This window comes from Asterias rubens, chromosome 4 (genome assembly GCF_902459465.1).
Source record: "Asterias rubens chromosome 4, eAstRub1.3, whole genome shotgun sequence".
NCBI lineage: Eukaryota > Metazoa > Echinodermata > Asteroidea > Forcipulatida > Asteriidae > Asterias > Asterias rubens.
In genome coordinates this window covers 21,441,290-21,464,767 of record NC_047065.1, presented here as the reverse complement: position 1 = coordinate 21,464,767, position 23,478 = coordinate 21,441,290, and the positions used below count along the sequence as shown (strand labels likewise).

The following is a 23,478-nucleotide window of genomic DNA, read 5'->3' as shown; positions in this document are numbered from 1 at the left end:
CTCCAGATTTAAATCAATAAATTGTCCTTTTAACATATGTGGGTAGCTCTTTGTGAAAATGGTGGCGATGTGTATTACCTTTGGAAACGATTGTTTTAAACATCCTCCTATGCATTATAATGTTTCAGGTCGGTTTCCAACTAATTTATGCTAAGCACAATTTGCTAGAGCAGCTTTATAAGTAACTCGAACTTGGGCCCAATTTCATAGAAATGCACAAAACTAAGCTAAGCAAAACAAAATAATGCTCACCGAAAAAAGGTTACCAGTCAAAATGACATTGCCATCTGTGACTTGTTACTTGGATATATTTGCTTAGCAGAAATGATAAAGGCAATATTTTATGCACAATCAGGTCTATAGACCAGCTCATTGTTGATAAACAAACCATGCTGGTTGCCATGGTTGGCGGCCAATTGTCACATTCAATCTTGCAAGCAAGTGATTGACCAAACTCAACATTTCTGAAAGCTGTCTAAAAAAAAAAGAAGAAAAATCCCCCCATGATTGGTTGCTTTGTTTCCGACAAATTCAACCTGAATTTTGAATATTTATGTAACATTATCACAAACTGTGGTGATCTTTTTTGAATTTGCATTCACGGGTAAGGCTGCCATAGTTTTCTAACCTTGGTTGGTAAAAACTTGGGCTGAGACGTTACAGAAAGGTCTATGGGCCCAATGTCATGGCTCTCATTGAGAGTGAACTTTTACGCTTACAGCTCCTAGATGTAGAATCACGCTATTATACAGGGAACCGTAAGCCGTAAACGCAGAATTCCATGATACATGTATATGGAGGAAGTCTCCATGATTGTAACAGAACTGCCATGAAATTGGGCCCTGGCAAACATGTTTATGTTGGTGCCTGCCTAGTCAATGCAAATGCCTGCTATAAACACATGTACTACTACCACTGTTTGAACCATCTGGTGCTGTTGATATGACCCAAGGCTCGAACATATAACGCACGTATTACACACGGCCATGATCAACTGCATACACATAGCCACAGCACTGTGCACATCTTTTACATTACATCTGGAGTGTGCTTGAAATTTACTTTCTTGATTACGGGCAAATTGGCTTCACGTTCATTCCTGTCCAATAATGTAAACTACTGTTAAAGGGGGAGTAGTCCTATATCTATGGTTATTACTCCAAAAATTAATGACCAAAATACTATAAGAAGCACTGCAGCTGTTAAAAATCTATAACATTTTGAGACATTTCCGTTCAAAGGAATACAAGTTTAGAGAGAGGGATTCAAAAATATCTGCACGAAACATTTCTCAAATTGCGTATTGCAATTTCGGTTTCTAACCAGACTTTAAGCTATCTCAAAAACCTTACCAATTTTGAAATGAAATTTTCACAGGTTAGTTTAAAACAAAAACAAAAATCTAAAAACCAATATTTCTTGCCTAAAACGTATTTTGGTAAATGTATTTTATATCTGAAATATTTTGTGGTTTTTCTTTTTCATTTTACTTCACTATTTCCTTAAATGCTTTGACAAAATGAATTGGACCACTGAAGAAATGAATTTGATAGATTGGACTATACAAAAATTGCAGGTGTTCATGTAGGTTGACTTATGCCATGCCAAAAGCTCAATATCGGCAAAGACTATTGGCAACAGAACCTAAGCTTTTGCATCACCAACAAATTGATGCACTGGGAACTATCTGTACAACCTCTAAAATGTTGAAAACTTTGGATGGTACTGTTCTAGAAGACTAATTTTTGTCTTGCAATAGGCCTATAAAACAATATAAGGCTGTTCTTTTGCCATTTCCTAATAAACAAAATGTAAACTTTCCAACAATTCCCATAGATCTGTTTCAAGGAATTTTAATCAAAACAACAACATTAAAATGGAGTGTTTTTCAAAACCTGATGACATGTGTTGTCCTATTGTATACACAGTTCATGCACCATTGGTACTGTCGTTCTGCAGCTATCAAAGTATCTATTAAATTTACAGCTTAGGCAAAAGCTGATTGATAACTAATAGGCAAAAGCTGATTGATAACTACATGTATTCTAAGCACCCCCAAGATGGTAAGAGGCTCTGAGACGTATAATATCATAAGCTAAATAAAAAATGGGACTGCACCTTCAGACATGTACTTTGAATTATGAGTAATACGCCAGCCTTAGACATGTTCTTCACAGGGTCAAAGGAAGATTGCCTCCATTGCCTTTGGTCATTACCTTGGTGCCCCTTTAAAAATACAACAATGTCCTCTAACAGGTACCCTTTACCACGGAGAAAATGCTGGATGGTGCCCTTGCCCTTTGAAAATTGTCATTTCACTGGACTGTCATTTTTTCATAGGTCAATAATTTAATATTGATAACCCCTTTTTGCTATGAAAAGTCGCCATCTTGTAGTGCAAACCGTGTGCGCGTCCAAACGCGTACATCATCAAAGCAAGCAACATTCCCGGTTTGATTTCTACGGCACATGCATCCACACATGCACGCAAACGCACAGACGCCATCTTGTTGGTCAGATATTTGAGCCGCATGACGTAATAATCAATACGGTCTATTAGACAGGACTAGAGTTTAAAATCCTGTGAACAAGCAGGCCGGATGCCTTTGACAGAAATCTTACTGGTCTTCAGAAGTGTCAACTGGCATTTGGCCAGCAGACAACCATTAAAGGGTCTATGTACCCTTTCCTAACTCAAAAAACACTATGTCCACAGATTAACATTAAACTTACACAGTTTGAAGATTATGATAGTAGAAAGCTTCCCTTGAAATTTTACTTACTGAGGTGCTGTAGTTTTTGAGAAATGAGTAAAACAAAGGGTCTATGTACCCTTTCCTAACTCAAAAAACACTATGTCCACAGATTTACATTAAACTTACACAGTTTGAAGATTATGATAGTAGAAAGCTTCCCTTGAAATTTTACTTACTGAGGTGCTGTAGTTTTTGAGAAATGAGTAAAACAAATAATTGGGGTCATTTTAGCATGTAAAAACGTATTAACCAGTTATGCTATGATTATGGTATAATATCATAACTGGTAAATGGGATTTTACATGCTAAAATAATTTTCATCGTCCTGAGACGAAAATTATTTTGTGACTTGTTTTACTCATTTCTCACAAACTTGAGAACCTCAGTTAGTAATATTTGAAGGGAAGCTTTCCACTATCATTATCTTTAAACCCTGTAAGTTTAATGTAAATCTGTGGACATTTTGAAAAAGTACCCGAACCCTTTAAGGAAGAATGCTGCTAAATGGTCACATAATTTCTGCTGTCAAAGAATCCAACAACTAGGCCGATACTTTAAAATGTATACTTTTGTGAACTGTAAGCAAATCTACGAAACTGGGATAAGATCTATAAAAACAACATTTTAATATTAACCTAATATACACAAAGCAAGCTGCATGAGACTGAAAAGCTGCAAAGCAACCTTAAAACATTTCATACCATTAATGAGGATCAGTGGCTTTAGTAGTGTTAGCGTGTCGTTCTTGATCTGCAGCCAACTGTGCCATATGCATCGGGTCAGACCATCGTCGTTTGAGCGGCTGTAGAGGCTTGTCTGACCGTGGGGTTGGCCTGTCCCCTTTCCCCCCGGCCAAGGTGTCTGTAGTCCGTATCAAGACAGTATTTGCATTGCTATCAGTTCCCTGCATGAACTTAGCAGGGTTCTGTTCTGCTGGCATGAAACTTCTGCTCACAGGCGGAGGAACCGCAAATGTATACGAGGATGGAGGGGGCTCAGGATGGCTGCGGTGTTGAGGGGACTCACGCTGTCGAAGAGACTCATGCTGCCGAGGGGATTCATGCTGCCATGTCATGTCCGGTCTGGGGTCCGTGCCGCCTCGCCAGTCACTACTATCCTCCTGGACTGGTTCAAGTCGAGGACGTTTAGGCTCCAAGGGCCAAGAGGGTGATACATGTATTTCTTTTGAGCTACCCGAAAAAACGGCTTGCACTGGAATTTGTTGTGGCGATTGTTTTTGAGACTGCTTTTGCTGAGGTGGAGGTTGATGCTGAACCAACGGCTCCTCTAGCTGCTGCGTTTGAGGGGGCCATCTACCATGCTTGTCCTTAACCGTTAACGATACACACACGTCACCGACGGCCAGTTTATGGCAGCCGAGGTTATAACTCTTGAGGGAGCGTCCTGGTTTCACCGCTGACCAGCCTTGACCGAAAACAAAGAACGGATGTTCCATTGGAGCTTCTAAGGATACCTGTAACACAGAAATATTTAGACAAAATTTTGAGAATATTTTAGTGACAGTAAAAACCTGTCAATAGACAAAGTAACGATAAACAAACAGTCTCATAAAGTGCATCAAGGGGGTTTTTTTCTTTAAAGAAAATATGGACTGCTTCACCTTGATTCGGTCAAACCGAAGCAATTTTTCAGGTTTGGCAGGTTTTTGATTGTCAGTCGCATCGTCGTGGGAAACAAAGGGTTAGGCCAAATCTATTTCTTCCTCCATGGTTAATGTAAAAGTTTATAAACACTGCTTCTTTACAAAGGGTAGATCCAGTAACGAGATTTGTTTACCTGTGCCTTGTGTTCACCAACCAAGAAGCTTATAAGTGCTACACCATTATCCACATGTTCATTGATTCGTACCACAGTACTGGAGTCAATTTTAAGTCCGCCACACATGTCAGCGCTGTGAACAAAGTCCTCAGTTCTCATGTCTTCAACTCGCTTCAACTCCCCGCTGGCAAGCTGAATAACAGATCCACGGGTGAAGTACGATGGTATGTTGGAGAAGGAAGGAGCCGAAATCTGTGGCGCTGCCATGAGGTTATGCATTGGGGTTCTATCTGGTTCTAACGCAGAAGTATGAACCATGACCTCTTGGGTCTGTGCAGGGCGATGGTCAGCGGATACTGCCACTGAATAAGTCCTGGGGTCAGAGGGCATTGGTACTAACTCGACATCCTGGCTATCCGATGAGGGGATGTGGGAGACAGTCGAAGAGGGCCTGGCGTGCGGGGAAGGGCTCAGTTGGAACCGGACCTGTGGAGAATGCTGGACTGATGATGACGGGGCAGATTGGTGGTAAGAAACGGCGTCCTGATCGTCAGTTGGTTGGTTGTAGCTCGCACCACTCCACTGTTGGTGCTCTCCTGAAGCGTAGACAGGATTTGTATCTTTGGCTCCAGTTTGCCGTGATTTATCACTTGGTATTGTGACAGTCATTATGATGGACTCGTGACGTGTGCTCGTTTCATGATACGCATGCCTGTCTTTGTAATCCACTGTAGGGGCACTCACTACAGGTGCAGCTTTCGGTGTACTTCTATTTTGAGGGTTGTCAGGTTGTATTGAATAAGTCTGCCTGAGGAATGGTAAGGCTTCTGGTTCTCGCTGCATATTTCGTTCATCTTCTTCACGTTTTACTATCCGTAAATTGGCACTTTGATTGTGTTCCTGTTCTTTCTCCTGGGATGGTTCAGGCCTGTTGGACTCTGCCTCCGATCTAGGAGGTAAGGTAAGTAAACTACCACCTATAGGTACTATCCCCGTAAACACTTGTCCGCTTGGAAGAACACCAGGGGCTGTCTGTAGCTGCTGTTGATTAAGGTATCCTACAGTAGGTACCGAGTCCTGCCCACTGCTTTTTGGTAACAAACTTAAATTGGTAATACCATGTGTTAGTTGCGAACCATAGGGTAGAGGTATAACCCCCGAGGGTAAGTAAGTTGATATTGGTACTTGGGCACCTTGTGCCTGTTGGACTTGACTTCCCATACTAGCCAACATAGCTGAATATGATTCCACAGTTGTGTAGGGGCCGGATCCAACACTGCCCTGCGCAACCACAGGGTAGGTAACAGGGTATCCGCTAATATACGGGCTGTACGTGACGGTAGACGGGCTGACGTATGATGAATACTGAAGTGCTGTTGTCGAGGTCAACGTATACAATGGATTAAAAATCCCAGAGGAATAAATCTTAGGTTGGCTTGGTGTTGCTGAGGTGGGTAGTTTATACAGATGACCCATGTCGGCTAGAGCAGCTGGCGTGACTAGAGGCACAGCTACGGATGTAGGTGGCTGTGTCTGAGTGTGGCTTACATTATGTCTAAGCCAGTCGCTGCTGTGTGGTAGGACAACAGGGTGGCTAACGTTGGCCACTCTACTCTCTGCTCCATCATGACTACCTCTAGCTACTTCCGTCAATCCCCTTTTAGTATCCACTATCGTCCTCTCATCCTTATCCTTTGCAGCATGGGTGTTCCCCACTGGGGCTGATCCCTTGTCTGAATTAACACTTGAGGCACTCTTATTTCCCATTGAAGGATCCCGGTTCCTCTCAGGTGTGGCAGTGTAGGTTCTCTCCAAGACGACTTGGCCCGAACGGTGCTCGAGTCTCCATGGTTGGAGGAAGTTTGGAGGTCTTGAAGGATGATGTGGTGTTTCTGAGGTAGCTGGATGCACTATGTCTGTTGCTTGATACTGTGGTGGCACACCTGGGGTTCGAGAAAATGTTGATCGACAATTAGGAATCATTCTAAAATGCACTATTCTTTCTTTCAAAGTGTAAAATATGAAAATGAATAAAACAATGTGTGTAATTTCTATTATCTACTTGTACACGTATTAGACCCTTGCGAGTCACATCCACCAGCAACACTTTCCCACTTATAGATGACAAGCGTTGATTCTAGAGGTAAATAAATTTCCACAGTGGGTAAATTGATGAATAAGTAAGCGTCTTGTTTATGTTCAAAAACAATGATAACATTAGGTAAACTGTAAAGTGGCTTTCAATTTTGAAAATGATGGGTAAATCTAGGTTAAATCTGGGTAGGTGCAAAAACAAAACCTCCCCAAAACACCAACTGAAAACACAGTCAACTTTGAGATTTGATCACCAGCTTCTTGGTAACACTGTTACATACCGTTTTGGGGGATCTGTACACTGTAAGCCTAAGGTCATGTCACACAGGGCAATATTTCCATACAACTTGGAGGCAACCATTATACACGGTGTATAAAAATGAAGACTTTGGCAGCACAAGATATAGTCTTCTTCTAACTGTGTCTTGAGAAAACTGGAGATTGCCAAGAGCTGGTTGCCTACAGGTCAATTGCCTCGTGTGATGACATGGTCTTTAGTCTGACTAGAACTCAATAAGACCTTGCATGTAGTTGACATCACAGTTTGCAGTTGCATTGCTGGAAAATTGTCTGAAATGCAGTACCCAGTAAGCTTGGGCGATATAGATTTATTTTATTCACGATATATCGCCGACAATATATCGAGATATTCGATATAATCGCGATTAATTAAATTTGACATCATCAGTCTTCAAACTCCCAATGAAAGTTGTAGAAGAGACAGTCATAGCATAAGAGAGGTGTTCTAATGACCTATTCATCTGGTTTTACTCCAAACCTATGGGGTGCAAGATGTCTCAGCTAGGAAATACATCGCGATACTTGATCGATATCGCGATATCGCAATATCGCGATATTTCGATTAAAACCAAATCGATCCGATATCGAAATCGTGTCCAAATTAATATCGCGATATTCGATAATATCGTGGTATCGCCCAAGCTTAGTACCCAGTTACAGCACTAAAAGCATTGTAAAGGCCTTTTCACACGAGGAAAATAAGCAGGGGGTCCTTGGTCTTAAGAACACAACGTTGTTTAATCCACATCGTGTGAAAGGTACCTCTGCTTAAATAGGCACGGGTCCGTGGTCTTTTTAAGACCAAGGTCCAGACCTCCGTCTTGAAAACACAACGTTGTGAAAATTATACCACGATCGCCCGTGTGTGCTGTGTGAATGAACATTGCTTGCGTAACGAAGGACCCTGGTGTGGCTGGAGCTACTACGCATGCGCGCAAGAAGAAACACATAGTGCAAGAAAATCAAGATGTTCGACCCCGTTGTACGATAACGTTAAACCTTTGAGCATGTTTATGAGAACGTGTGCATGACTCCTTCAAGAGAGCAAGTTTTCAATGTTTAGCATGAGATCGTTGAGACATGTTTCAAAAAGTTCACTCTCGAAAATCAATTTGATTTTCCCTGAAATTCCAGCATAGTTCTAGGAGTAGGCCTACGTAGCATTCGTTCGATAAGTTTCATGATCGAGCATAGAACGACATATTTATATAAAAAAACTTCAGTGTGCAACAAAATGCGTGCCAGATTTATGACAACATTCATCGGTAAGAATCTGCACTCCCCAGTTTATAATCGATTGTTACATTTTCTGTTTGGAATTGGTGGTCGGAGCATGAGTGAATGGTTCGAGCAACTCAACTACACGTTCATTCTTCGTCTAAAAACAAAAATCTTTGTTAGGGGCCGCCGATTCACGACAGTGCAGAAAAATGATTGGTACATACGTTGGCGATGCGGATATCAGTGAAATGGCGATGAACAATGTTGACCTTTAGCACCACAAAAGGCGAATGTTCTGAGACACGGGACGTTGGTTTCTGCGCCGTGTGAAAGGTCCTGTTTGAGTTTGACTAACGTCCTTGGTCAAGACAACTGGCACCGGGGACCAAGGACCCTAGTTTGACTTTGTCGTGTGAAAAGGGCTTAATTCAACAAACTGTGATGTCATCAGTACAGCTACAGTGATAAAGTTCATTAATAAGGCATCCAATGCATCCAATGCAGATGATATGTAACGTACATGTAATCAACTGTTCAACTGTGAAAAATTTGTCAGGGCTTCGCACATTGTGTGCTTCTACATGTACACTTTGTTTGTATGTGGGTCTATCCGTGACTGCTTGTACCAGTAGGTGTGTAAAAAAAAGATAAAATAAACTTTGATGTCATTTTGCAAAGATAACAAATAGAAGGAAGACTGGATCAACATTTCATATTGTTTGCAAAATGATTTTCACAGAAAAATAGTATGGAAATTATGTTAATATGTGTACATGTACATTGTTGTACCCACAGCTTCATGTACATATCATATATTTCAAACCCACAAAGTCTGGTATTAATACAACAAAAAACTAAGCCTACATGTAGCTGGTGAGTGCAAACATAAAGTAATTGAAATAAATGTTACTGAAAAAATGCATGAATGAAACGCTGTACTACAATGTAGCAGGTGATGAAGTACATGTGTATGTGATCAAGTCATCTGTAATGGGGTAATATGACCTTTGGGAAAATAGCTGAAAGTGAAAGCTTAGTCTGGCCACAGTCAGAGCCCACACACAACCTTTGTATTTTAATTTACCTTGTCTTGGGAATCCTGCATGGTACCCTGTCTTACTCAGATCAATGTCTTCGTGCTCACTGCCAGATCCTTGATGGGACATGCTGTTCAGAATCCAGAGGGGGTTGTTGGCCGATCGGGCCACCACACATCACATACACACTGACCTGGTGGATTGGCAATAGCATGGCCGTCTTCGAGTATAGGTGCAACTGTTGATTAGCAAAACGATCAAACAAACAATTTTTTGAAGTTTTTGTTGTTTTTACAATTTTCTTCGCAGAAATTAAAGATTTAATATTGCAAACCTGTTTAAAATAGTAACAATGTATGTATTTCACGTATGCACTACCTTAGTGTGAACAAATACCAGGGGTAAATGGAAGTGCTTTGAGATGCCCTTTGGGTGTGAAAAGCGCCATAACAATTATTAGTCTGGTCCATTTCTGGTTCAGATTTGAGCCACAAGCCAAATGCATTATTATCATAGCACACAGGGCCAGGGACTAGACAAGGATGTTGTCAGCATGGTAAAGGACTGTTCACGAGGATTACATGTAGTTTGGTTCGAGGGAGGGGAGTAAGGATGGAAAGAAATAATAAAATAAAGTCTGCACCTATCTCCATAATGAAGTAATAAAATGAATAAATGGCAAGTTGCCAAAAGTTGTAATCCAATCCCATTCAATTCATTAAGGGCCATGGATATAGTCTCCTGACATTTATCAGTCTTCCCAACCAAGAGTACAGTTGGATAAATGCCAGTTCAACGACCGCACAAATACATCTGCTAAAATTTAGCTTTTACAGTTTAAAGCCATTATACACTTTCGGTACAGAAAAAAAAAAAAAAAAAATAAAAAATTCACAGACTAACAAATAACTAACAGGGTTTACAGAGGTAATGGTGAAAGACTTCTCTTGAAATATTATTCCATCAAATGCTTTACTTTTTGAGAAAACATTAAAACAATATCAATTTTCGATAGCGAGAATTACAAATTTATTTTGAACACATGTCATGACACAAAGAAAAGTGCAGAAACAAGGGTGGGTTTTCCCGTTATTTCCTCCCGACTCCGATGACCGATTGAGCCTAAATTTTTACAGGTTTGTTATTTTATATAGATGTTGTGATACACGAAGTGTGGACCTTGGACAATACTGTTTACCGAAAGTGTCCAATGGCTTTAAGTATCCTCTGATATAATGCGCATAGTATTTACAATCATGTCTTTCATCATAAAAACTAACCAGACATCCATTGGGCACGTTTTTCTGTAGTGTATACACTGATTGGCAACATTATTCAGAATGCAAATTGTCACAACAGATGACTTTGTGATCAGTGAATGCAGCAAGGGGGCGGGGAACAATGTATCTAGCCAATTATAATGCTAACTAGCATTCTCCCTCTGACACTCTTCACTTGCTCTAGACACTAAACTACGACAGTGCAACTTCATGCATGTCATCTCATCATGTTCTGGACTTTGGGCTCTTCATTGTGCAACCTCAGCTTATCCTACGGAGAAAGGGGTTAAAATAAATGTAATAAAGTACATCTTGCCTTGGATATTCATTTTTGGTATACATGTACATTGATGTGTGTATACTAAGTATTCGGGTGGGATTCGAACCCACGTCCTTTGCAATTCTAGAGCAGTGTCCAGGCCTGTATGCTTTGTTTTTGAAAGGGCAAGGTACCAAGGGATTTTCTCCTCGGAAAAGGGCACCCTATGAAGAAAATGTGAATTTCTACTGGAGCATTTCAAAGGCACCAAGGCAACTACCAAGGGCATGGAAGCAATTGCCTTCATTGCCTCAGTGAAGTATCAGGCCTGAGTGTCATACCGTTGTACTTTCTCTATGGTCATACTAACTAGACCACCGAGATAGCCCTGTAGCTAGAGGCAGTTTAAATCCTATGTTTCAGCAGTGGGTACTGCAACAGTTTAATAGATGTGCCAAAGTAGAGAGATGGATGCAACAACACAAGGTAGCCACAGCAGAATACCAATTAGAATGCTTAAATACAAAAGGACTTTTATTACAGACGGAGTAAAACGCAACTACAAAGATGGCGAACGTAAACAAAGACAAGCCTAAGCAAGAGGGCGCTATAACAACTACTGGCGATGTTTAATTTGCATCAGGCAGGGATAGGATTGTCTTGGATAGTTACTTAGCTGCAAACAATCACAAGAGTGTGGCATAAGCTACAACACAGTTGGTTAAATGGAACAATACAATATCTGCCGATTGTTAATGCTAGCTCATTGGCATAGGGCAACTTGCAATTTTTGTTACAACAAAAAACAAAGTTCTAGTCGGGGACCAATGGGTTACAATCATCACAACTATGCTTAGCAGTGCCTGTATCGATACCTGTTATTACCATGTAACACTGAGAAACTATAATTGATTGGCTCCCAAGGTTGACTACTTTGAGTGCTCTCTATAGTAACAAATTTGAGCGCTGATACATCACAAGATCAAAGAAGAGTGAGAGGGCACCAATTGCTATTGCGATACAACATGGTGCGCAAGCTTACGCATGGTGTCAATTTATGCAGCCGTTTAAGAAATCATCTCCAACTCTTTTTTTCCCCCTTATTATTAATGCACTTCACAAAGCAATTTTGCTGAACTGTCAGCTTGGGCATTTATCGGGAAAAGTTTCCATATGGCGCCACCACTTTTTCATGCGATATGAAATAATATAGTATCTAGTTCACCTCAACGAGATATATCCCTTTTTGTAAAAAATGAGTAAAAAAGTGGTGGCGCCATACAGAAAGTTGTCCCTTTATCGCACGGCCACGACCCTGTTGGTTTTAAACGGCCGATTCAAGAGCTCGTCGCTACCCTTTTGTTTCCTTATTCATGCTGCAGCCCGGGGGCCAAAATGCATGAACTTGACATAGCAGAGTAAAATACATACACAAAGATATACACATTTTTTTATGAATACATGCACATGAAATGAATTTAAACAAACTATCTGCCAAACATTCAATATCTGGTAACTGTTGTTCACTCTCTGTCTGATCATGGAGGTCCATGGTCAGGGGCCGATTTCACAAAGCAATAAAATTCATCGCAAGACAAATTTTCAGTATCACCATAGAGATTTGTATTGTGACATCACACTTTACTTAGCAACTACGATTGATTTGAAGTTACGATCAATTTGAGACCTTTGTGAAATCGGCCCCTGATCTGATCTAGTGATTCTTTACAATTGAACAGAAAACATGTTCAGACTTGATTAAAGCATGATTGAAGTTAACAAATTACATCTAGAAACTTTACAGAATTGGTTTTGCTAACAAAATAGTTGCTGGCAGTGTAAGCACAGTTTATGTAATCCACCATATACATAAACTGACAAACCTGTAGTAGAAGTTTAAGATCGATCGGCCATCTGGGGTCACGAGAAAATAGTGAAAAATCGATAACACATTTTGCATTTTCACTGAGTGATAAACTCCAAATGCGAAATTAGATTATTTATTTCTCACCAATTATGACATTTCAGTCATAAATATTTCAAGGGATGTTTTCTACTATCATGAACATTAGACCGTGTAAGTTTGACGTAAATCTGTGATCATTTTCACGATTTTGTTTCTTACCAATTCAGTAACGTTTCTTTTAAGTACAGTTGGTAGAGGGCAGATTCATTCAAGTTCTGCTCTAGTAAGGAGTAAATTTGTTTTTGCTGGACCCAAAATTTTGTAAATACTTTAATTTTTAAAGTTTGTTGTTGATGAAACTATTTTGATGACAGAAACTGCTACACTACTCAGTACGACCATAGAGCAACCTCTATGCTTTGACTTGAATGGGTCAGCTGGTTTGTCTATTAAATTTTAAAACAGAGGCCAGCTGATTTACAACCACAAAATACAAAATAAACAAATGTTTATTCAACTTTCAAGTGACGATACAAAATGTGTAAACAACTTTCCCTACGTTTACCTCACCTAATGTGATACACTGCAAAAAAAAGTGCAAGGTTGAACACAAGGCTAGTATCTTATTATATTAATTCACAGTTCATTCATTGCAGAGAGAGAGGGCGTAGCGTAAAACACCATCACGACGAGTGGCACCTTAAAAAATAATAATCGCGATCTGTCTTTCGACCTAAATATTTTACGTTTTTATGGTAAAACGAACAAAATAAACTTCAAACTGGTAGACCCAAAATGTACCTGAGGTAATGGACTGTCATACTTACTTTCAACAACAACTGTCGTTTTGTTTTAATAAGGAAAGACAATGAAAACTGAGTGAGGAAAGCTTTCCAGTTGTGTATGGTATTCCATTCATCTGTCGACAATCACCATCATCACCGTGTACTACACACACCGACCACCATCAGTTGCCAGCAGCCCTCACCAAGCAGCCTAGCCAGAGCCTTGCATTGCCAGCCACAGAGAGAGCTAGCTAGAGCTGAGGCCAGTCATGTCAAGTCGCACACCCGGCCCGGTCAAAAGATACCCGACCGATGAATGACCTTGCGTCAGACATAATGGGACTGTAAAAGACGTTTAGAAGGGAAGTGAAGTTAAAGAGGGGATTTAAAACATGGTATTTTTTGCTAGGAAGTTGTATTCTTATGAGTTTTACTAAAACTGTTGTTAGCTTCAAGTTTATTATTAAAGTTGTTAATGGTTAAATGGGCTTATTTTTTTGATAATGAAAATGATGATGATTGTTTATTTATATAGACGTATTTTATTTCACCTGTAGTAAAATGAACAGTTCCCAATAATCAGCTGTGTGACACGGCCATTGGATTTCTTTGGGCCGACGGCTCGTGCCTGTCACAGTCATACAATGAAATATAATTTGCATATTATTTGTCCCCGCTGGTTGGTTGGTTATTCTCCCAGGTCAATATCAATCAAGAAATAGACCTATCAGATTGTCAGCTTTTCAGCCACCTATTTCTGGTTCAGAGAAACCGTCTACAAGGTCATTGAGTACGATCTGCATTAAAGTACCGCCAAATTGTTTGCATACCAAAGGCTAGACTAGACTGTGGGCGATGTGGAAATTGTACGGAAAAGTGCAAGTGTGTTTTTCAATGGATTGTTTATCTTTCGTGTCGCGGTAACCGCATTCTGTACACACCAAACAACCTGTTTCAATTTTGTTGGAGCAATAAAAGAAACAACACTCTACTAAAACAGTCGTAGAGAGTAGAGGTAGAACTTGGTTATTCGCAAAATAGTACAAGTGTTTTACTACGGCCAAATCTGGATGAATGGTTTGTCTCGGGTGTTCTTTATTGCTGGCGCAATCTCGATTCTTTTGGTAATATTTGTTGATGCCAAGTATTCTGAATCACGAGAAAGCTGAGCCCCCCCCCCCCCTTGGAATATATATTCCTTGGCGTTATATCCTGACTTACGGACATTGCCGAGTACCACGTAGAAGTAGAAGTAGAATTCTCGTTTACAACAAACAACACTAAAATAGAAAAGAAGAAACCTATGAACATCCATCAGTTGCTCGCTCACTTTATAAATATTAAGCAAGGTGTTCCCTTAAACATGGCTCCATGCCTTAACCACACAAACCACAAACCACTAAATGTAAATCACTACACTAAAAAAAACGGTAAATCCTCTTTTCATAACTTTTCTCTGGAATGCTGTGGCTCGATCGTTGATGGCCACATTACGCAGCAAGTAGAATTGAAGTAAACATAATTTTAGTTCAATTGTTGCTTTTTTTCTATGTTTTGTCTTCTTTTTGTTTTTTTTGTTGTTTGTGAGTGCATAAATTGTATGAACGACAAAGGCGCTTGGACTAAAAAAGTTTGTTGTGGGTCTAGTTTGCAAGGTACCCATTAAAACAAGTTGTTCAGAATAATTTAGATGACAATTTTCTCAACAAAATAGTGACATAATTTTATTATCAATATCATGATCTTTAGAAAATGGGTTCTCTTCAAGTATCAAACAATTATTATTAATTCTAAATAATATAATACAGCCGCGTTCCCAAGCATGCTAGCGATTTCGATGAAACCTGTGCTAGTGACTGGTTTATTTGTGGGTGTGGTTCCCCTAAAATTTTAACTGGCTGGTACCCGTCTCCTTCTTCCACGTCGATCTCAAAATGTGCGTTCAATTGTAACGTTCATGCATCTTCAGTACCGGGAACGTTAAAATAATAATCATATTATTTTATTACAAAAAAATTGTTGGTTACCAACGAAACATTATCCATTGTCGATTAGCTCCATGATTCAATGTAAATTTCGCTTTTGGAAACAAAAGAACTAAACAAATCACAAATGTAGGAATTTCACGGTGTGTAGCAGCCGGTGAGTTAAACTTTGACATAATAAGAATTTACAGGCAGTTTTTGTTTTCTGTGGGGTGAATAATTTTAGCAGAATACAATGTAAAATACGATCCAGATTGCAGATGTAGGTAGCACGTAGGCACGACGATCGCATGATAATAACATCATATTCATAGTACTATGATTCATATATAGTCATAGTACATGTACATGTGCATACATACATACATGTACGTACTTTGGAGGAATTCGGGTCAACATATGATGGTAGGGAAAAGTTTCCGTATGGCGCCACCACTTTTTCATTCGATATGAAATAATATAGTATCTAATTTACCTCAATGAGATATCCTTTTTTGTAAAAATTAGTGAAAAAGTGGTGGCGCCATACGGAATGTTATCCGATGGTAGAACATCATTTTTATTTCCTATCGCTTATAAAATCGCGCCACACGGAAATTTTCCGTTTCGGCATACAATGTACGTTGTACGGTACGAATTGACTTGGGTACGAGTTGACATGGGTACTACCTAGTTTGACCTGGGTATGAGTTGACTTGGGTAAGACTAGTATTACAGTAAGAGTTGACTTGTGTACAATATTTTGGGTACGAGTTGACTTGGGTACGAGTTGACCCGTTTCGCTTTTGGAGTAGACACTTAGTCTTAGGTGTGCATTTTTCCAAATGTACATGTGGACATCTTACCTCCATAAGCCTTTTTGAGGTATGGCTACACAATGCTACAACACTGTAAAGTTGTGGTAAATTTGTGCGTATTGACCATAGAAATAGAACGTATGTTATTCGGTGAAGTGCACATTTTTGGGCGACGCGGCGTTTACACGTAAACCTAATGACCACCAACATGGTGAGCGTGGCATCAGTCGCAGCGTGTGACTGGAAATTTGCATTCAACACCCGCGTGTGTTTTTTTTTAAACTAACAGTAAGTTTGACTAAAACTATAAACTTTATATTTTACCAAGCACTTGGACGGTTCTCCTGATTCTGTATAATTCAAACTTCTAATTTTTTTATTTTATTACTGTTGGGTAGTTTTTACTTGTCATTTCATGTTGTTATTGGCGGGTCGAGAGTAGACAATAGGAAATTTATAGTTGTTTTTTATTTTGTTTATTGTTCCTATTTATTCGTTATCTATCTGCATACACAGTGTCAAGATAGACAATAGGACATTTATTGTTTTTTTGTTTTGTTTATTGCTCCTATTTATTCTGTTTTATATCTACCTACAGTGTTTTTTTCATTACCAACGTGACATTTTTGGCAACCTTTTTGGAGCCTTTTTTGGGATCCTTATAGCTGACTTTTATTGAACAACATTTTTCTAACAGTGAGTATTTTTATTCAATTTATTTATTTATTTGGTGTTTATATCTTTTATTTTGTAAATGAAGTCTTTCTCAATTTTTTAAATTTATCGGTTGCCTTTGTTTCCAACACTGATACTTACAGTTTTTGTACATCCACCAGTACTCCAATTGCCACTAGTGTTATTATTTTATATTTTTGTGCATTTACTTACGAATATGTTTTCGGGGCCAGATATAATTTTAGATCCGAATCTTAATCACCTTGTCAGATTGTTCTTGTGTCAAGTGTTTCTGTTTACCCATAAGGATTTTTTTTATTGATTACAATTTGTGGGATCTTGACGCTCAGTAGACCTGTTTTCATCTGCTGATTGATTTTGTTCTCTGGTTGCACACACAACAGTGACAGAGAATTAGAAGAAACCTGCAAGGATAAAAGAAGTTGCCTGTATATTCACATCAACAGACACTAAAACAGTGAGGGTGGGACTTTTGATTCAAGTTGGTGCCCACAACCTACATGTATATGGCATGAGATACCAAGTACTTTTTGTATTCAGTCCGGAATTTAGAACTGGTGTCATCAATGAACAAATAAACAATAAAGTGGTTAATTTCCAGACAAAAAACAGGTCATTATTTTTAGTGTTGCATTAGGATTATCTTATGAAAAAAGTTCATCTACCAGGTCTGAAACTTAATTTTTGTTGGAGCTCAAAGAGGGATTTTTATAGAATATTCAAGAAAGAGAATGTTGAGGTTACAATCTTTTTGATTGTTATTTTATAATTTTTTTGCTGATGAAAGTGTGTGTGCCACTAACCCTCTTTTTTTAATTAACATATATATTCATTTGTTCTTTCCGACTGACAGTAAGGCTGTTACATAATGAACAGTATGTTTGGAGGCCATAATCCAGGTGGATTCGGCTTTGGTCATGGCCAGCACAGTGGTTTTAGCAATCCACAGGGTGGTCACGGACACGGAGGCCCGTTCGGGAATCCCCACAATGCAGGCGCCCACGGCGGCGCCAATCAATTCTCCCAGCTCACCCCCGGCATCAGCAACGTGACGAACCTCAACGACATGAAGTCCAAGGCTTCGCGCATCTTCATCGGGAACCTTAACACGGGCTTCGTTCAGCAGCAGGATATTGAGAAGCTTTTCGGCAAGTATGGCAGGATTACCGGGATCAGTATCCACGAGGGCTTTGGCTTTGTGCAGTACACCAATGAGCTCAATGCCAGGCAAGCTAGGGAAGGAGAATATGGAGCCGTCCTTGCTAGACAACCCCTAGGTAAGGCTATGGTTTGATCATGTTATTATGCATTAAAGCAGGACTGTATGGTTCGTTTTTGAAAGTGGCAAGGGCACCAAGGCATTTACTTGGTAAAGGGCACCATATGAGGAAATTGTAAATTGGAGCATTTCAAGGGCAACAAGGCAATGACCATGGGCAAAGAGGCAATTGCCTTCATTGCCTCTATGGACTATATCAGGCCTGGTTAGCACAAGCTACCCTCAGAAACACCTAATAAGGTTTGAACAAAGACAAATTTACTAGATCCAAATTTGAACTAGGGACCTACACTCTACTAGCTGAGCTATGTAGCCCTATGTTAGTGGTCTCTTTATTTGGTCAATATGATAGCTTTAGGGTGCAATAGTCGGAAGCCGTACAACCGTTAGCAGCCGTGTAACCAGGGATCACACCTTATTCACAACACAACCTGGGAAGCCACATCCAGTGGATGCAACATTTTTTGGTAACAAATATCAAGTAATATACCACAAGGAAAACTGACGGGGGTTAATTATCAGTTTCCCTCTTGGTTTATTATTCTTTAGTTCTAACACTACAAAATGTACATTTTCAACCACACCCTTTTCAAATTGTTCCTTCAGATGTAAGAATTGCTAGTGAACCAAATCCCAACCGGCCAAAAGGTTTCAAGAGAGTGCAGGGAACTGTAAGCAGGTAAGCTTGAAACAAAAGGACCAGGGCCCAATTTCATGGCTCTGCTTACAGTAAGCACAGAATCGGCGCTTATGGAAGCAGGGAATTCTGTGCTTATGACAAGCGTGTTTCACGGGTTAGCGGCAAATTTTGGCTTCTGCGCCTGCGTACTCCGCTTACGAGGCTAGCGCAAAAATTTGGCGCTAGCCTCGTAAGCGTAGAATGCCTAGTAACATGGCGCTTGCACGTGAGCGCAGAATTCAGCGGTAAGCAGAGCCATGAAATTGGGCCCAGTACAACTTAAAATGTAGTATCAAAATGTGGAAAATAATTGCCAAGTTGAGTTTCGAGTTGTTATTATTGGAAGGAGAAGTTTGAGAGTGGCTTGTGATATTTTATGCCATTCTTCGATTTGAAGAACATTGAGAAGAACAAGGCAACCAGGATTGGTAAAAGGGTGTCTAAATTTGCTGGAAATTTTAAAACTGGATGTCCAAATTGATCACTTACAATACAAGTAGATGTAAATGACAGATAAAACAAGGTGTCCAAAGGTTTTCAAAAGAACACCAGACACCCACTGGGCTAACACCATGAAGAAGACAATGTTATGAGACGGAAGATTGAACCACCAAAACCATCTTTTGTTAATAAGTTTTACTGTAGTCAATATAAGGGTTGATTCATCTTAACAATCTCTGTTGATAGTGGTTACATTGATCCAGCTAGTCTCCCTGTCATTATTCCATCTGGCCCACCAGCAGCCAAAAAACAGAAGACTTTCTCAGGGAGGAAGGCCCAACAATTTGATGGACAGGGTAAGTGGCTTAGATCAAACTTAAAGACATTACGACTCATGGGGTTGATTTCACAAAGACTAGTCTAAGGAGTTTGTTGAAAACTTAAAACCACCAGTCTAAGGTTGGAACGAGTAACTCATCCTTACTTTAGATAAGATTAGACTTAACTCTTTGTGAAATACAGCCCTGCTACTGTGTGCAGGGAACTCGATTGGGGATAAACATGCAGCCCTCTAGTTACTTTTTCTATAAAGATTTCGGCCGTGTCCAAAATGGAGGGGGGGGGGCTACAGCTGCTGCTTGATCGCTACATCATTATACACTCAAGTACGCATGTAGCTGTCAAAATCAGATCTGCCCTTGCACTGTTTGTTCTAGTAGACACTACAAAATGTCCTGTATACGCCTCTCTTAATACTTATGCATGACGTCATAATTCTTATCCAAAATGAGGCTATGGGCGCACTTCCCCCATCACTTGCAGTGGCTGCGCCCATCGCCTCGTTTTGGGTAAGCATTGTGACGTACCTCATGCATAAATATTAAGAGAGGCGTATGTATGTACATTATACGTGTACAGTGTATGAGACTTTTTTCATTTTGCATAGCACTGTAACTTTCCACATAAGGAAAAGTATTGGAAAAAAAAACTGAACGAGAAATTTGATATCTCTTCTTCCTATATAAATAAATTGTTGTCATTCCACTGGGAAGCCCCTTTCTTGCATATTTTAAAGTGCGAAGGGAAACGAGTCGGGAGGAGAGACTCTTGTAAAAATAAATGACCACCTGTTTTTCTACCCTGGAACCCACACAGAGCCCCCCTTGTGGATGTGTGCTTATTGCAAAGAGAAGGCAGACAGTTGTTGGGGGTTGATGAGACACGTGGCTCAGGAGCATCACACGCAGATATTCATGGATGACTGAAGACAATACGGCGGAGACGATGGGCTGGAGAGGGGTTTTAGGAAGGGGGGGGTTTGAATTTGTTTCAAGATCAAAACGGAAGTCCATTAGCTTCTGTTTGAAATCGGGAAATCTTGCAAGTCGGTTATTCATCCTTTTTTGTGATGTGACCCCGTTTTAACAATTCTTGTGTTGATCTGTTTTCATGGTGAGATGGAATGACACAAAGTGGACAAGATTGTGCAAAGCATGATCAAGGGCACTGTAGATTTATGCCATTCAATGAGATATACTTTGAGACAATTAATTTCATAGCAATGAAAAAAATAAATAAAGGGCAGTACATGGACACGGCAGTTCGATTCCGAAAAGTCACGTGTCTCGATTTGATATCTCCAGGAAATTATTTAAAAAAATACAACTGTGTTCATTTAGGTGGAGTACAACTAGACTTTGACAACTTAACTCTGAGCATCAGTTTTGATTGCTTCTCCCCTGAGCCAACTGATGGTCCAGCAAAACAAATTACTGATCAGGTGGAGAGTCGACCACTTTGAATCCTAAAATCATGGATACTTTAACCCGTGGACGTCAAGCTTGCAAAGCTAATCTTTTGACTCGTCAGCCGCCATCATCAACTCCCAACAAGCTGGTCTGCCTCATCCAACACAGTCTACATTCGTCTCCTTCTCATTTCTAATTGTTATAAATTCGGACAGAACTCTTGAGTCAATGCTAGGAATCAATGCTACTGAAAAAGCCAGGTGCCATGTTTTGAAACTTTACATATTTTGAATCGAAAGTCCTGCAAAGGGGCAATACTATTTCCTGTCCAGTCTGACAAAGTCAAAGTTCCGGCTGGGCTATGGTTGGAACATAGCAATACATATTCAAGCCATGTTGCTTAAGTAGAAGCCATTACCAAAATCAGCTAGAGCCACAGCCAAACAAACTCGGATCTATCCGATGGACTTAAAAAATCTACTTCATTAAAGTCCAAGAGGAATACACCTCTAAAAGGCCCTATGTGATGTCCTCCTGTATGTTAAGTCGATCAATCTACATCTTTAAGGTGATCCATAATCTTATCCGACAGGTCCCTCCCAGTGGATCTGTTCCTACTGCAAGGATGAGGCAGACGATGCATGGGAGTTGATGAAGCACGTGGCCATTGGCCATAAGACACAAATCTATGTTGATGATCCTGCAGAGCTGGCGGTAGCAGACAATGAACAGAATGTCCTTTACGATGAACTCAGTTAGAGAGCAGAGAGACAGGCCCCCGAAATTAACCACGGCACCCAAAACAATTGCTGCATGGTACCCATTTGCAAAGTTCCAATACAAATTAAAATTGTCCTCATAGAGTACACCTTACCAGAGGTAAATAAAGCGATCCAGTAGGCTCCGCCCATGACGCACGTGTGAGCAACAACACGTGAGCCTCTCCAATGCTTTTCAGCACAACTCTGCTGAGTGCGCCAAGTATACGCGCACGCATGTCGGACTTTATTTGTCCGACCTTCATTGCGTTGTGATTAGTCAATACGCAATGGGGCGGAGCTTAATGGATTGGTCTATCGCCATGCCCCTTAAACTAGAGGTAAATTGCAGTGCCTGTCAAGAGCGAAGTCCAAGGCCTTGGGGAACTCAGGATCCTGGGGCATTGGGGAGCTCAGGATCCTGGGGCATTGGGGGACTCGGGATCTTGGGGCATTGGGGAACTCAGGATCCTGGGGCATTGGGGAACTCAGGATCCTGGGACATTGGGGAACTCAGGATCCTGGGGCATTGGGGAACTCAGGATCCTGGGGCATTGGGGAGGTGCTTGGGCACGGATGGCATTGTAGTCGCTGTCGACTTTTGTCTCGAGTCTGACATGTGATTAGGAAGCAATTGGAAATTTCTCTCAACAGACCTGAAACATTTCTCATCTGTTCACTGGTGTATGTGAATATATTGCAAACTTCTATTAGCGCAGTAAAGCAACAACTCTAAATTTTAATAAAAAATCACCCACATAATTTTTAAAAATATATTTCTGGGCATATTTTTAAGAAGGCACAAGTCCCCTTTTCATCGGTTGTTTTTGCTGTATTATTGCCAAATCTTTACCATTATTTCATTTTCAAACATGTTCAAAAACATTTGTTGTTCACTTTTCTTTGTTCACTTGGAGTGTGTGAACATTTGTAAACCTTTTTGTTGTTCTTGATCATTATTTTTTAAGTACCGTAGACAATAAATCTATTGTCTATACTTTATTTAGTGAAACCTTATACTCTTGCTTATTTTCACATATTAACACATTTCTGGTTTATATTGTTTTGATTGAATCAAATATCTTGGTTTGTTTATGGATTGTTTGATTTATTTAGTTATATTATGTACGCTTGTTATTCATGCAGTTTTTTCTAACAAAATGCAGTTCAAATTTTTTGTTTCGTTCTTTAGTTTTAAATTTGTGTTTTTCTCCTCAAGTACTTGACCTTCCCCCCCCTGTTTCTTTTTTGTAACAAAAACAAGAACTAAAATTTTTCAGAAAGCATAATTTCTGACCATATATTTCTTTTGTAATGTATCTTTGTGACCCCAACTAGCTAGATAAGTTTATTATCGCTCCCCGCTTATTCAGAAACCTGCCAACCGCAAACAAATTTCTATCAGTAATTTGAAAAGAAGAATTGTTGGGTTTTCCTGACCGATTGAGTGTTTCCTTACTATACCAACAGACGCCAAGTCTAGATTTATTTTGTCACGTCCAACCCTGGGAGTAAAGTTGAAATATTGTTTCATTCAGTTGTAAGGAATTGACAAACTAGTTGTATAATAACTGTAATGTATAACAAAGTGATATGTGCATGAAAGATGGAGCATTGTAATTATGAGTAACACAATAAAACACTTGTGTAAACGACCTGAAATTGTGGAAATTCTTTA

The 23,478-nt window shown here is 39.9% G+C and overlaps 2 protein-coding genes across 5 annotated transcripts; one reads left to right on the top strand and one right to left on the bottom strand.

The window, feature by feature from the left end:
• Positions 1-3,184: 3,184 nt before the first annotated feature.
• Positions 3,185-13,681, bottom strand: LOC117289653 (ataxin-1-like). The gene is made up of 4 exons (XM_033770873.1): positions 13,460-13,681; positions 9,235-9,425; positions 4,554-6,478; positions 3,185-4,230 (listed from the first exon to the last, which is right to left on the bottom strand). Exons 2-4 carry the CDS (start codon positions 9,314-9,316, stop codon positions 3,460-3,462), a joined length of 2,778 nt encoding a protein of 925 aa, XP_033626764.1. The 5' UTR covers positions 9,317-9,425; positions 13,460-13,681; the 3' UTR covers positions 3,185-3,459.
• A 1,773-nt stretch (positions 13,682-15,454) lies between these two features.
• On the top strand, positions 15,455-23,455 carry LOC117289006 (heterogeneous nuclear ribonucleoprotein C-like). 4 transcript variants are annotated; one of them, XM_033769900.1, is made up of 6 exons: positions 15,455-15,559; positions 16,798-16,895; positions 17,749-18,172; positions 18,781-18,853; positions 19,541-19,650; positions 21,635-23,455. In XM_033769900.1, exons 3-6 carry the CDS (start codon positions 17,764-17,766, stop codon positions 21,799-21,801), a joined length of 759 nt encoding a protein of 252 aa, XP_033625791.1. In that variant the 5' UTR covers positions 15,455-15,559; positions 16,798-16,895; positions 17,749-17,763; the 3' UTR covers positions 21,802-23,455. The 4 variants fall into 4 exon arrangements, with proteins under 4 accessions (XP_033625791.1, XP_033625794.1, XP_033625793.1 ...); XM_033769903.1 differs by having other exon boundaries at positions 20,450-21,725; XM_033769902.1 differs by lacking the exon at positions 16,798-16,895 and having other exon boundaries at positions 17,753-18,172.
• The last annotated feature ends 23 nt before the right edge of the window (positions 23,456-23,478 follow it).